The sequence below is a fragment of the Pundamilia nyererei genome, unplaced genomic scaffold (assembly GCF_000239375.1).
Source record: "Pundamilia nyererei isolate P.nyererei 1_Seehausen unplaced genomic scaffold, PunNye1.0 scaffold00041, whole genome shotgun sequence".
Taxonomy (NCBI): Eukaryota; Metazoa; Chordata; class Actinopteri; order Cichliformes; family Cichlidae; genus Pundamilia; species Pundamilia nyererei.
The window spans coordinates 2,048,121-2,061,285 of NW_005187442.1; the positions used below are offsets into that span (position 1 = coordinate 2,048,121).

General features: G+C 40.6%; 1 protein-coding gene across 1 annotated transcript in view; it reads left to right on the forward strand.

Annotated features, from left to right (window-relative positions):
• Positions 1-12,803, forward strand: part of kcnk3a (potassium channel, subfamily K, member 3a) — a 45,831-nt gene extending 33,028 nt beyond the window's left edge. The window contains exon 2 of the mRNA XM_005731092.1: positions 10,315-12,803. Within this exon, the coding sequence (XP_005731149.1) occupies positions 10,315-11,240 (926 nt within the window). The 3' untranslated portion in view covers positions 11,241-12,803. The remainder of the gene's footprint in view (positions 1-10,314) is intronic.
• Positions 12,804-13,165: the final 362 nt, after the last annotated feature.

Here is a 13,165-nt window from a genome sequence, read left to right on the forward strand (position 1 = left end):
CAAACAAACAAACAAACAAACAAACAAACAAACAAACAAACAAACAAACAAACAAACAAACAAACAAACAAACAAACAAACAAACAAACAAACAAACCAATCATCAGGCATTTTTGTTCTTCAGGAAAAGTAAGTCCCACTGATAATGTAGAGGTCAAAAATCTAAGACATATGACACATGTGACACATTCACAATAACACTACTCGAAGCATTAATATCTGACAGCTATGGGTGCTGATCAAAGATTGGTATGTGAAACAATAATTTGCTAAATTAACATCAAGAAGTTTTTCAGAGGGTTTGAAGCAAATGATTAACCCCATAAACCCATCAGGAGTTCATGAATCTTACTTGATTCATGATCTCAGTAAACATTTTCCTTCTGGACTCTTTATCATCAGAGGAGCCACCACTGAAGGCCATTAATACAATGAATGCAGGTTTTCTTCAGACCTTCTCTAAAGTCACTAGTCACTTTATTAGGTGCTCAACTGCTTGATAACATGAATATTCAATCAGCTGAACACATGGCAGCAAATTAATGCATTTATGTATGTTCAAATAGATCATCAAAGGTGATAAGGAGACTGTAATATGGCATAGTTGTTGGTGCCAGATGAATGGTCTGAGTATTTCTATTGGGATTTTCCCCACACAACCCTATTTTCTCCTAACTGTCTAAAAAGGAGAAAATATCCAGTGATGAGCAGTTCTCTGGGTGAAAATGCCTTGTTGATGTCAGATGACAGAGGCTGATAACCAGACTGGTTCAAGCTGTTAGGAAGAAGATGGTAATTGGAATAACTACTTATTAAACCAAAGTATGCAGAAGAGCATGTCTGAATGTACCTGTTTAACCCTGAAGTTGCTGTTGTCTACTAAAAACAGGTAACTGAGGCTACGACTCAAACCGGCTCATCAAAATTGGACAACAGAAGACAGAAAAAAACATTCTGAAAACATTTCTGCTTTGACATTTGGATCGTAGGGTAAAAATTTGGTGTAAACAACATGAAAGCACAGTTCAGGCTGCTGCTGGTGGTGTAATGATGTCAAGGATATTTTCTTGCCACACTTTGTACCATAGTACCAGCCAAACATCATTTTAACAGAATATTAGAGTCTTGTTGGTGACCATGTCCTTCCCGTGACCATGGCCACAGTGTACTCATCTTCTGGAATAAGGCACCATGTCACAAACACATTAGGTGAACATGACATTGAGTTCACTGTACTCAAATTGCCTTTATGGTCACCAGATCTCAATCCAATGGAGCACTTTTGGGATATGGAATGGGGTTAGGATTGGGACGATCAGGAAACGAATCTGTGTAATGCTATCGTGTCGTCCTTCTTGAGTCTGTGCTACAAAGAATTAAGACAGTTCTGACAGCAAAAGGCGGTTCAACTCAGTAATAGCAAGGTGTACATGATGTGTATAGCGTATATAATTTACTGTATGGGAGGAACAAATGGAATCTTAGAAACTGCGTCCACTTCACATCTTTATCTTGGCAATCAGGTTGGAGCTTAGAGGTGAATTTCCCCTCATTTTGTATAAAATTAAACATTTTCAACATATGAGAACTCTAATTTTTCAGGTCACTGGAGTTACTTGAAGTCATCAACATGCCTGAATGTATTTCTTTGAAATCCATAACTCATTTCAAATAAATCAAGCAAGCGTGTTTCTGTTTTCCCAGTTCGTGATTACACTCACTCGCTCACTGTAAATATTCCACTAAAACTGGTCTTAGAATTCCTGCCTTTCACACACACACGGACATTACGCAGCAGCTGTCAGCAAGGCCTTGTGGGTCAAAAGCCAAACGGAGTACTGGAGGGAGGTGGGAGGACCAGTGCTGAGCTGGAGTGCTTGTGCTGTATAAACAATCGTGAGGTCGTCTGGAGTTTGAAGTGTCTGTGAATGACAATTAATGGGGGGGCTTTAGGTCCACATTTTAGATAAGAGTGGAATTGTATTTGTGGGAAATACAATGTCATAATGGCCTTTTAATGTGCCATCTTTAGGTGTTATTCTTCGAAAAGTTTGATGCTTACAAGTGGAGAAGACTTACAATTTGTTGGGTCATACAATGATGTCTTTGGCCAGAGTCAACGAGAGATGAAAGCGGGCTGCGGGGAAGGCAAGCAGATTGGGCTGCTGCTCAAATACAGTCTGTACCAAGAGGATGACATGATGATGATGTGTTTATTTGCACACTTGTACAGAACATTCCCCAATCTGCTCAGCATTTCAGGGATGGTGTAAACGCAGATAAGGGTGACGTCACGCTGGGATGCCTCCTCTGGCCACCTGTACGTTGAAGAACTAGGATGGCCATATACGGCTGAATATTGTGATTGTGTCCAACACCTCAGAGCACACTTCAGCTTTGCAGAAGGAATTTGTTTACAGATCACGACCGCATTACACACTGACAGCCATTCCCTCTCAGCGCAAATTATTACAACTCTTCTAGGTATGCTGCTTCAGTAGGTCTATAGAAACAGGTGGTTTTTGTATGCACATCCAAAGCTTTTTGCAGTTTTTTCCACTCATTCACTTTTGGGTAGTTCAACACATAGCTAGATAAGAGGCACTTCCTCCCCCCAGGACTCATGGGCTGGGTGTCAAACTACTCAGCCTTTTATGGTGCAACATGACACACGAGATAGGCGGGGCTAGAGTAATGCAAGGCATGTCAGGATATCATACTTGTAGCTAGCCCTCTGAGCATCTGCTGTGTTTAGCATGTTAGTCTATATATTTACAGCATGTTCCAAACTCCTTCCAAAATGCGCATCTTGTATAAATACTGTAAGGCTTTGGTGTTACACTGTAAGTGTTTCCTCTCAGCCTCTTGTTCCCCCAAAAAATTAATTAAAAAAATATTTAATTTTGACTACAGTTATATAACCACACCTCATCTTTAAGAAGTAATTTTGGAAACCCTAGTAATCATTTTTCTTTTGGGGGGTGAAACAGAACCGAGATGACAGAAGACGATCTTAAAAGGGATCGTGTTGGCAGAATCTGACCTGGGCGGGTCTGTTGGTAGCAGAGCAGCTAAATTTCACAAATGATTTTAAATTAGAGAAATATAATAGTAAAAAATATGAAAAAGTTAAACATACATACCGCTGCTGCAGCCAGATCAGCAGTTTTTATTATTTTACCTGCAGCCGCGCTAGAGTTTCATAACCTGAGAGCAATGAATTAATATAAAAGACAGAATTAAACTTTAGGCTTAAGGTAAATGCAAATTCAATACAAGGCTCAAAAGCACAAATCGCTGCTTTAGGATCATGTGTTTATACTTGTACAACACAACAAATTGTTGTAAAACTGTTTGGAACCAACAAGAAAAAAACAACAACAATAATAAAGTTGCTTCCAATAACTTATATTTATTACTGAACCTGTTCTGGGAAGCACAAAGACTTTTAGATGCCCTTGATGGGTCTTTCAGGATCAGTGATGCCATTTTCCAGAGACCTGATTGCTCAGTAGGCAGTTATTTCATACCTGCTGATTTCTAATCGAGAGTGTGACCGCATCTAGAGCAGATTAGGTCTGCAGCATAAGTTACTATGATAATATACCCTGGCAGGAAGTGAACTGCTGTTGTAATACTAAAAATTGGATAGACAGAAATCATGCATCGTAGCGCGGGCCTCTGTGTACTCACAGTCTGTGAATGACATCGCCTTTTACATGACAGACATTAATGTTTTATTTTGGTTTCTGACCTTTGTTTATTTACTGTTACATATTTTACTAAATAGTTGTTTTAAATTTTATTTAAGTAAGATTTTTCTAACTTTTTAGATAACAATCTTTTATGCCACACAGTAAATAGGATAATATGCTAATTTTGTCAAAATATTAGCTTAAAATCTGAAATAATTCTCATCACAGTTATTAAATAGACCATTCAAATGCTGCACATGCCTCTAGAACACCTTAACATGCTACCCAGCAAACAGCATCGTTTCCTCACACTGAGAGCTTCTAATTTATTCAGTAATATCAAGAAAAGAAAACCAAACCCTCCACTCATTTCACCTTTGTCCCTCAGTCTTGTGTGAAACCATACACACACATACACAGAGCGAGACTGATGAGTGCACTACCAAGTTTGGTGCTGCCTGGGCTTCAGGATGCAGAGATGTTTAAGGACGTTATCAGTCGCCTACCCTAGAGAGTGTAGTGCTGCCACCAGCATCTAAGTTACAGACTCCATATCCTGAGATTTTGGATCTTTTTACATATATGGTCGCATTTGAACTTATTGAGAATACACTTTACCTCTGTGGTGTATGCTGTGGATTAGTTGCATGCAGCCTATCCTTACAAATTACTGACAAAGAGCCCCTGATAAATGCACCACCTCTTTGAGAATCCCTTCCCATTAGGTGAGCTGATGAATAGGTTGTGCTCCTCGTCTTGCTGGCGAGAACAAATTGTGCCTGGTAATCAATGAAAATTTAATTGAGTGACAGAGAACTGGAGCCCTGGGAGCTGCATTTATGCCATTCTTTGATGTATTTTCAAAGCCCGTTTTGCCCCTGCCTAATTAATCAGCGTAATGAAGACTTTAGATGCAGTTGGGAAAGCGGTTAATGTTTTGTTTAAGGAGCAGGAAGGAACTGTATACACTGAATTGTTATCTGTAAAGGCAAACTAGAGTCAGAAATGAGATATGACAACCAGCACCAGTTTTGTATTTGCATTGCTACAGATGAGCAGTGTTGGAAGGTATCAAACATTTAATTTGGAAAATCTGATCGAGGGTTAATATGGCACAGCACTGAATAAAGCTGTGCTCCCATCTGCTAAAGTGAATACGGATTAAAAACTGTGAAATGAATTACAGGGTAAAAAAAAGCCCAAAAGTATTACAGGCCAGGATTGAAATCTTGAAATGAAACCTCCAAATTACAAAATGTTGGCAAGGCTATCACAGGGGAATATTTCCCTCTGCAGAATGATTTGTTTTGCAGCACTTAAATTAGCACTATCCTGTTGCTAGAGGCATTAGCTTAAGCGACTGGCTGTAAATCCTGATTCTGCAATCAGAGGCAGCAGCGAGGAGGGTCTGAGTGTATGGTGCACCTGTGTTCTGCTGAAATTCATTAGCCTCCCATGCCAAATAAGTATTTAGAAAACTCTTATCTCCTTCCACAGTTATGCAATTTTCAGATTTTCTTTCACATGATAATTACAGGAATTGGGTTACGAGACAATCAGCCTCGGGATACGGCAAAAACCTTCAGTGCTGGTTTTCTATCATGCAACAATCCCAACGCAAATTGAGAATCTGAGATAATTTTAGCGGGGGATTAGTGTCCCACCTCCCCCATGATCAATCCATCAAATATGCATAAACATTTGTGGCAATATCTTCATGACGACACTGCCAATTTGGTAAATGGCCTGTATTTGTATAGCGCTTTACTATCCCTAAGGACCCCAAAGCGCTTTACACATTCTGTCATCCACCCATTCACACACACATTCACACACTGGTGATGGCAAGCTACATTGTAGCCACAGCTGCCCTGGGGCGCACTGACAGAGGCGAATATGAAACTAGATCTTTTCTGGATTAATACTTCAGTTTCAGACAGTCAGGGGTTGTTCAAACAAAACCTCTTTATCTTCTATTGTTTTGTGATGGATGAGGCTGCACCTTTCCTCTGCCGGTCACTATAATCCATGCAAACAGAGCGAACAGCCCTGCTGCCTTCCCCTGCATGCCAGCACAAGCCGTGGAGACATCCTGTCTCATGATAACTTTGTCACTGTTTGGGGGCCTTTTCGAAGATGATTTTGTCATGTGCGACTCTTCACTCTCTCACATGGTGATAGGACTGCTGGCGTTGTTGCCTCCAGCTCCCGTGTGCGCCGGTGACGAATGCCACTGTCACTCTGGTCATCCTCCTGTCTCGACAGGCCACATGCTCTTTGTGACAGCTCCAAACAGGCCTACAGCTCAACTTCTGTGCTCACCTGAGCATACACTGCCCTGCTTACTCCATGATGAATGATTAATCAGTGCATTTATTTATTTTTACTTACAGGTAAAAATCTTAAAAATCTTTCCCAATTTAAATTTGGCCATTCCTTTCACCGTCATCTCCCTAATGAGTTCTGCAGCATGTTCCAGTACTCCTATTTTTAGATCCCATCTTTTGGGAGTCCCAAATGTGACTGCTGCACGTGCATATTTGGGATATGTACGTCTATTATGTCAAAACAACAACCCTTCAACTGAAATTATATTTTGAGGAAAAAGAAAGAAGTCACATGGAGCCAAATGTTGTGAGCTAGTTGGATGGTGAGAAACCTACCCTACTCAGAATGCAGAAGTCAAGGAAGAATTTTAAGTGTAGAATATTTAAAATAACAAAAACTAAAAGCACGCAATGCTAACTGCCAGTGTACAGTAATATCATGTCCACAGGCATCACCGTCTTAAACAAAATGCTCAAGAAGCCATCGTAACAATGACTTTCTCATCACTTTCCGCACTGTTATTGCCTTTAACTGGATTTCCCAGTCCATTTTGCCACTTCCTCCTTGTTCCATTGGGGCCCCACCCTGGTGAGTCTCTGTGATGTATCGATCCCACTGTGCCAACTGCTACGCTGGACTCCTTTTATATTGGGTGACTGAGCAGGTGTAGGTCATTCGTTGAATTATGGAGATGCAGGTTGGAAGTAGTACAATTTCTTTTAATAAAAGCATGCAAATAAAAGAATAAGATAACCTTTATTCGTTCCACATGTGGGAAATTTGTTGTGTCGCAGCAGAAAGTGGACAGTGCAAAGACACAGTAGCAAAAATTAAGAAAAACACTGGAATAGGATAAGATAATAAGAATAAACAGAACAGAATAAAATACAACATTGTCAGAAAAAGACAACTGCGCTTAGGTTTTACTGCACATGTGTGGATGTGGATTAGAGAAAGAAACACACTCGGGGATTTCACCCCAACATCTTTTCTTGCACTGTGACTAATTATGTTAACTTTCAATGACTTCTTCTTCTTTTCTTCTCTACTAGCAGTGTGCGGGGCCTGAGGGGACAGTAATAAATAATTTCAAATGCAGAAGTAAGTTTGAGCTGCACCTTCTGAAATGAAAGTAATAATGAAAAATTTCCTTAGAAGGTTATGACTTTAATATATATGCATAAAAAGTAACACTGAGATGGAAGTTCGGAGGGATGGACTGACCATATGCATTTCTGATTAGCAGCATTTGTTGGAGAAAAAGCAAGTCAGTAGTCAGTTATTATAATAATGACAAATGCACACGACTGATTACAACACTGTACAAACGTCTCATTTCATTACATTTTGATAGGAAGATGGTGCAGCAATGTATTGGAATGTGTGCAAACATACAGTATATATGGCAAAAACAGAGTTTGTATAATTCTAACAAACTTGAAAGTCAATATTTTGGTGTGACCACCTTTATTCGTCAACACAGCCTGAACTCTCTTAGGCAAACGTTCTTCTAATGTCTTTAAGTACTCTTCAGGAATAGTTAAACAGGCTTCTTGAAGGAGATTCAAAGCTCTTCTCTGGATGATGGCAGCCTTTTGTTCTGCTCTTTGTCAAAATGATCTCATACTACTTCAATAATGTTGAGGTCTGTGCTTTGAGGAGGCCAAGCCATGACTGATAGTGTTACGTTGTGTGTGTTTTTTGTCCAGGGATCCTTTCACGGCACTGGCAGTGTGTTTGGGTTCATTACCATTTGACAAATGAAGCCATTACCAATCAGATGTTTTCCACACAGTGCTGCATGGTGGATCAAAATCTGACAGTACTTTTCCGTGTTCATAATTTCAGAAATTTTCACATATGTCCAACACCACCAGCTGAAATGCAGCCAAAAATCCAAGACAAACTTCCACCGTATTTTAAAGATGGCTGTAGACCCTCACTGTTGTATCCTCCTTCATTGTTAACTAGAACTTTCACATTTCGTTTCATCACTACATAAGAAATGTTGCCACAGATTTTCAGTCCAGTTCTCTTGTATTTTGTCGGGTCTCTGCTGGACTTTTTCCTATTTATTCATAAGGTCCTAATTTTTAGATACTGTTCATCTGTTGTCAATAGTTTTTTGGGCCTCCCACTTTCACTGCCACGTCACTTTTCCAGTTTCCTCTGATTTCTAAGGACACATTGCACAGCAAGTGTGCCAAGTTTAGCTAGAAGCTCCCCAGCTGGGTTATTGTTGTCATTTTTCATAGATTCAGCTAAAGCAATGGGAACAAATTGTGTTTTTACAGGTACAAAGATTGGGCTGAAAATGTAAAAAAAGAAAAAAAAAGGAGCCAGTGTGCAAAGAAAAACTTTGAAAGACTTGACAGGAAAGCCTGGCTTCATGGAAGCAAAGTGTAAAGAAATTAAAGCTGACTCAAGACTTTTGAACAGTATATTGTAAGAACTGAATACAGCATGCAGGACGAGGTATAGCAGTAAGGTTGAAACATGTTAGTGAAAAAAAAGATTTAAATATACTCAAAGAAATGGAGCGTGACTGGAACAGAGAGTTAACAACTTACGTTGTGTCCTTTAAATGGTTTATAAAACAGCAACCAGTTTGCTTAGTTAGCTCTGTAATCGCTTACAGAAAGCAAGAGAAAAATGGTTCTAATAGGTAACATTACAAACTTAGTTTTTAAAAGATTAACATTATAGACGGCTGAAATAGAGAGCTAAATGTACTGAATAAATAGCTGGCCAGATAACATGGATAAACAGCTAAAAGTGCTGATTAAATGTTTAAAATCGTTAATTCAAATTATTAAACTGTTTAAGCAGTTTGCTAGAAGTAATGGCTGAAAGCAAATAACAGTCACGGAGAACAGCTGGAAAAATTATTGCAGGCCTAATGGATAAACTGTTGAAAGACCTAAAAGTAAATTATTTAACCATCCCAACCAATAAGTGATGGAATAATAGTACGTGTGCTGCACCAGGAATGCTAATTTTATTCAAGTTTAAAAGCACTCCCGTGCAGATATTAAGCTCAACCTAAGGTCATCATTTGTCCCGAGACTCAGTCTCTTACTTAGAAAAGACTGCAGTCAGAGGTAATTTCTCTGTCTTTGGAAAATGTGATAAATGTCTTTGTGGGGATGAGATTAAAAATAGGCAAAGCCACAAAGAAGCAAGATGTCCTCGCACTCGGAGAACAGGTCAGGTTTTTCCTTCTACTGAGAGATCCATCAGTCGTAATGACTCTCATTTTGGCGGCACAACTGGGAAAGCTTTAAACATATTTGGCACCAGACAGACAGATGGTTCAAACGCACGGATCAGCACGGCAAAAGAACCAGAGCCAGAAGAATTAAATCAACCCAGGAGTAATTACATTCAACTATTGGTCAGCCCGTTCCACTTGCCCAGCCTGTTGTTATCGGGGACGTCATCTTTCCGTCCCGGCGCGCATCAGGTCCTCGCATTGGGAACATATTTCACGCTGTAATGATGTTGCTTGCGAGGGAGTCATATCCTGCTGGGCAATAATAATGAGAAGATGATGTTATGACACAAAAGGCTGACAATTAACCTGAAAATACATCCTGAAATTTGGGAGCTCCATGCTCTGTATCTTTACAAAATCTCTGAGTCAGGCCATAAAGTAGGAGGTAGTGTGTGCTTGCAGGTCATTTCAGTGAGTACACATCTCCCTGACAGTATGTTTTTACAGTAAGTGGTTTATCAGCTGCTCTCTGTTTTATGGGGGATAAATTACAGGAAAATTTTCTCCCACTTTTTGATATATTTTGTGCCATAGATACTTTTTGGGGGGGCTTTGACTGTTAACGGCCACAATGCTAACGAGTTTCTATACCATGTGGGGCAAAAAGTGGTGTTATAGAAACAAACAAAAAGACCGGTATGTTCACACTACCCTACGGTGTCCTGTTTATTTGATCTGGAAAATGTTGAGCCCTAATTAGGTGCAAATGTACTCATTAGTTGAAGCCACTCTGCGGACACCGATTGTCAATGAATTATTCAAGCTCTCTCTCTCTCCTGTACACGACATCAATACTCGGCTCTTCCCGCCACACCGCTGTGCATTCTCATCTCCAATTGCATACTGCCGCTGTGAAATGAAGGGTTTTTGAATTCATCAGAAGAGCTGCTCAGAGAATACAAATCATTCATATCTTTCCTGCCTCCAGCCTTCTCTTCTCAGACCCCTGTCCTCTGCACTGCAGATTTAATTAGTTCTGCCCCAGTAACCCTGCTTCTTTCTCCCTTCTTCCCTCAGGTTATGGCCATGCAGCCCCGAGCACAGATGGAGGGAAGATGTTCTGCATGCTTTACGCCCTCCTGGGCATCCCTCTCACCTTGGTCATGTTCCAGAGCGTGGGTGAGCGGATCAACACCTTTGTCAGGTACCTGCTCCACCGCCTGAAGAAGTGCCTTGGAATGAGGCGCACTGAGGTCTCCATGGTCAACATGGTGACCATCGGTTTCATATCCTGCATGAGCACGTTATGTGTGGGCGCAGTGGCATTCTCCCACTTTGAGGGGTGGAGTTTCTTTCACGCCTTCTACTACTGCTTCATCACGCTCACTACCATCGGCTTTGGGGACTATGTGGCGCTGCAGAATGAGCACGCTCTGCAGAAGAAGCCGCAGTACGTGGCCTTCAGCTTCATCTACATCTTGACAGGTCTGGCCGTGATTGGAGCGTTCCTCAACTTAGCAGTGCTGCGCTTCATGACCATGAACGCCGAGGACGAGAAGAGGGATGCTGAACAGAGGGCTCTACTGGCACATAACGGTCAGGCAGGCGGACACATCAACTGCTCCGTAGATCCGGCCTCTCCTTCTTCCACGCATTCTGGGTTTGTCGGCGGAGGGAGTGCGATCGGAGGAAGCGGGGGAGGCGGAGCGGCAAGCCGGGGTCTGCGTAACGTTTACGCTGAGGTGCTTCATTTCCAGTCCATGTGCTCCTGTCTTTGGTACAAAAGTAGAGAGAAGCTGCAGTACTCCATACCTATGATCATCCCCCGCGACCTCTCCACTTCAGACACCTACATGGAGCAGGGAGAGGCTTTTTCCAATCCCCTTCACTCTAACGGCTGTGTGTGCTGTCTGCAGCGCCACTCAGGCATCAGCTCAGTGTCCACGGGGTTGCACAGCATCAACACCTACAGAAGACTCAATAAACGCAGATGTTCCATCTAGAAACCCAGAGGACTTTGTGCATTTAGATGAAGTCCCACTTGAAGTGAGGGAGAGCCCTCCTACTGTGGTGCGAGATTAGTTGTGGACACCAAGGGAACTCTATTTGCATCCTGAAGAGATGTTGGACTCTAGACGTTTGCCTCTTTCTGGCACTGAAGAGGATGCATCCTTCAGACTCCAGCCATGTATTTAACTTCCATTAATTAAGCACAAACCATTTAGCGCTAACATTGTTACTGATGTTACAGAGAAATGACGCTAATGGTTGTTTTAGAAGCATTCGTTACACAACTATTGCTGTTAGAAGACAGGGGAAAAAAACCACGTGCATCTCTCTGCACCTCTGAATATCGAGTATCTTAATATTGAACTCAGTATTTTCTGTGCTCATGAGGCGGAACTTTGTTTGAATATGAAAAGGGACAAAATACACTGTGAGACACACTTAAGTAGGGTGTACTAACTGTATAAAATCCCTGCCAAGATATATTTTATTGAAAAAAAAAAACAACTTAAATCCACATTTTCCAAAATAAATCTTTGGTTGTAAGGAGTATGGTCACTTCAGTGAAATTAAAGCTTGTATATATTTGGACACTAGTAGGTGTTATTGAGGGAAAACCTATTTTTTCAGTGAACGTTTAAAAGATAATTGATCTCAGTGTCTCCTGTGTGTCTACAGTTCAAGTTTAAACCAAACTTTCTGCTCTGCTAACTACTTTATTTTCTCCATCCATGAGATTAAACCACCGTGTAGGTGCTTAAATGACTGAGAATGATTGAGCAGGTTTGCTGAAGAACATTTTGGGGATCAAACCTGCGACAGTGTCTTCAACCACTAAGGCCTCCCTGACAGCCCATTCAGACTTCACTGCAAAGCGCTGTGAATTTCTTTTGCAAAGTTTCTTCGTGTGCATCAAACTATCTTATGTACATGTTGCTTGTCATATGTTTTCATATAGAACAACTGTATTCCCATAGTCTAAATCAGAGCATGCAAGCTCACTTACGTGTAGTGGAAAGGCATTACTCAGTGCTGCACCTTAGAGGACTGTCGTACACGCTTTCATACACTGGAGAACCATTTTTTTAAATGGAGTCACATTATGTTGGCGATACACCCCAATTAACTCCTCCCACTTTACTACACAGAAATGTTGAATTCAGTACCGATGGCTGAGAATATCAGGCGTCCACCTCACTTACTGATGGCCTCACAGTTTGCACCTCATGCACTTATGGAGTCTTTGCTCCAGCCCCGTCTAAACGCACTTGGCTCAGCTAGCTGAGGCTTTTATGCAGTGCTCACTTTTGCTTCAGTCCTCTCTGAAAGAGTTTTCTTACATAATCTTTAGCTTATCATATTTTAGTTTAGTAGTTTTACTTTACAGAGTGTCACATTTCATCCTTTTTTTGTACTGGAATGTTCTCATTAACTGCAATATGCCTGTTAACATTGTTCAGCATCTCTTTTGAACCGAGTGATGAACAGTCAGCTTTGTGTGTTACTATACATTAACATTATGTTTTTTCTTTAACTATAATAAAACATGATTTAATTAACATGGCTCTCATTTATTACTCTTGGACAGTGTCTTAAATTTGATCTTGATGCTTTTGGTGTATTATTTTAATTTTTAATCATGATATTGGTGTCGATCCAATACCAAGTAAATACAGATAGTAGTGTTGATACCAGTACTGATACCTTTAACCTATAAAGGCAGCTTATATATGGGAGAGCAGTGTCTCATGACTTTTGAGATGAATCATCATCACTTGAAAATTCTGCTAACACATTTCAATTACCAATAAATCCACACAACAAAACATACTTTCCAGCTTTACATTTATTTTGAAAATACATGTAACGCAATTTTTTTGTGCACAGCAGTGGAGATATATTTTTTCATTGTATGGACTAC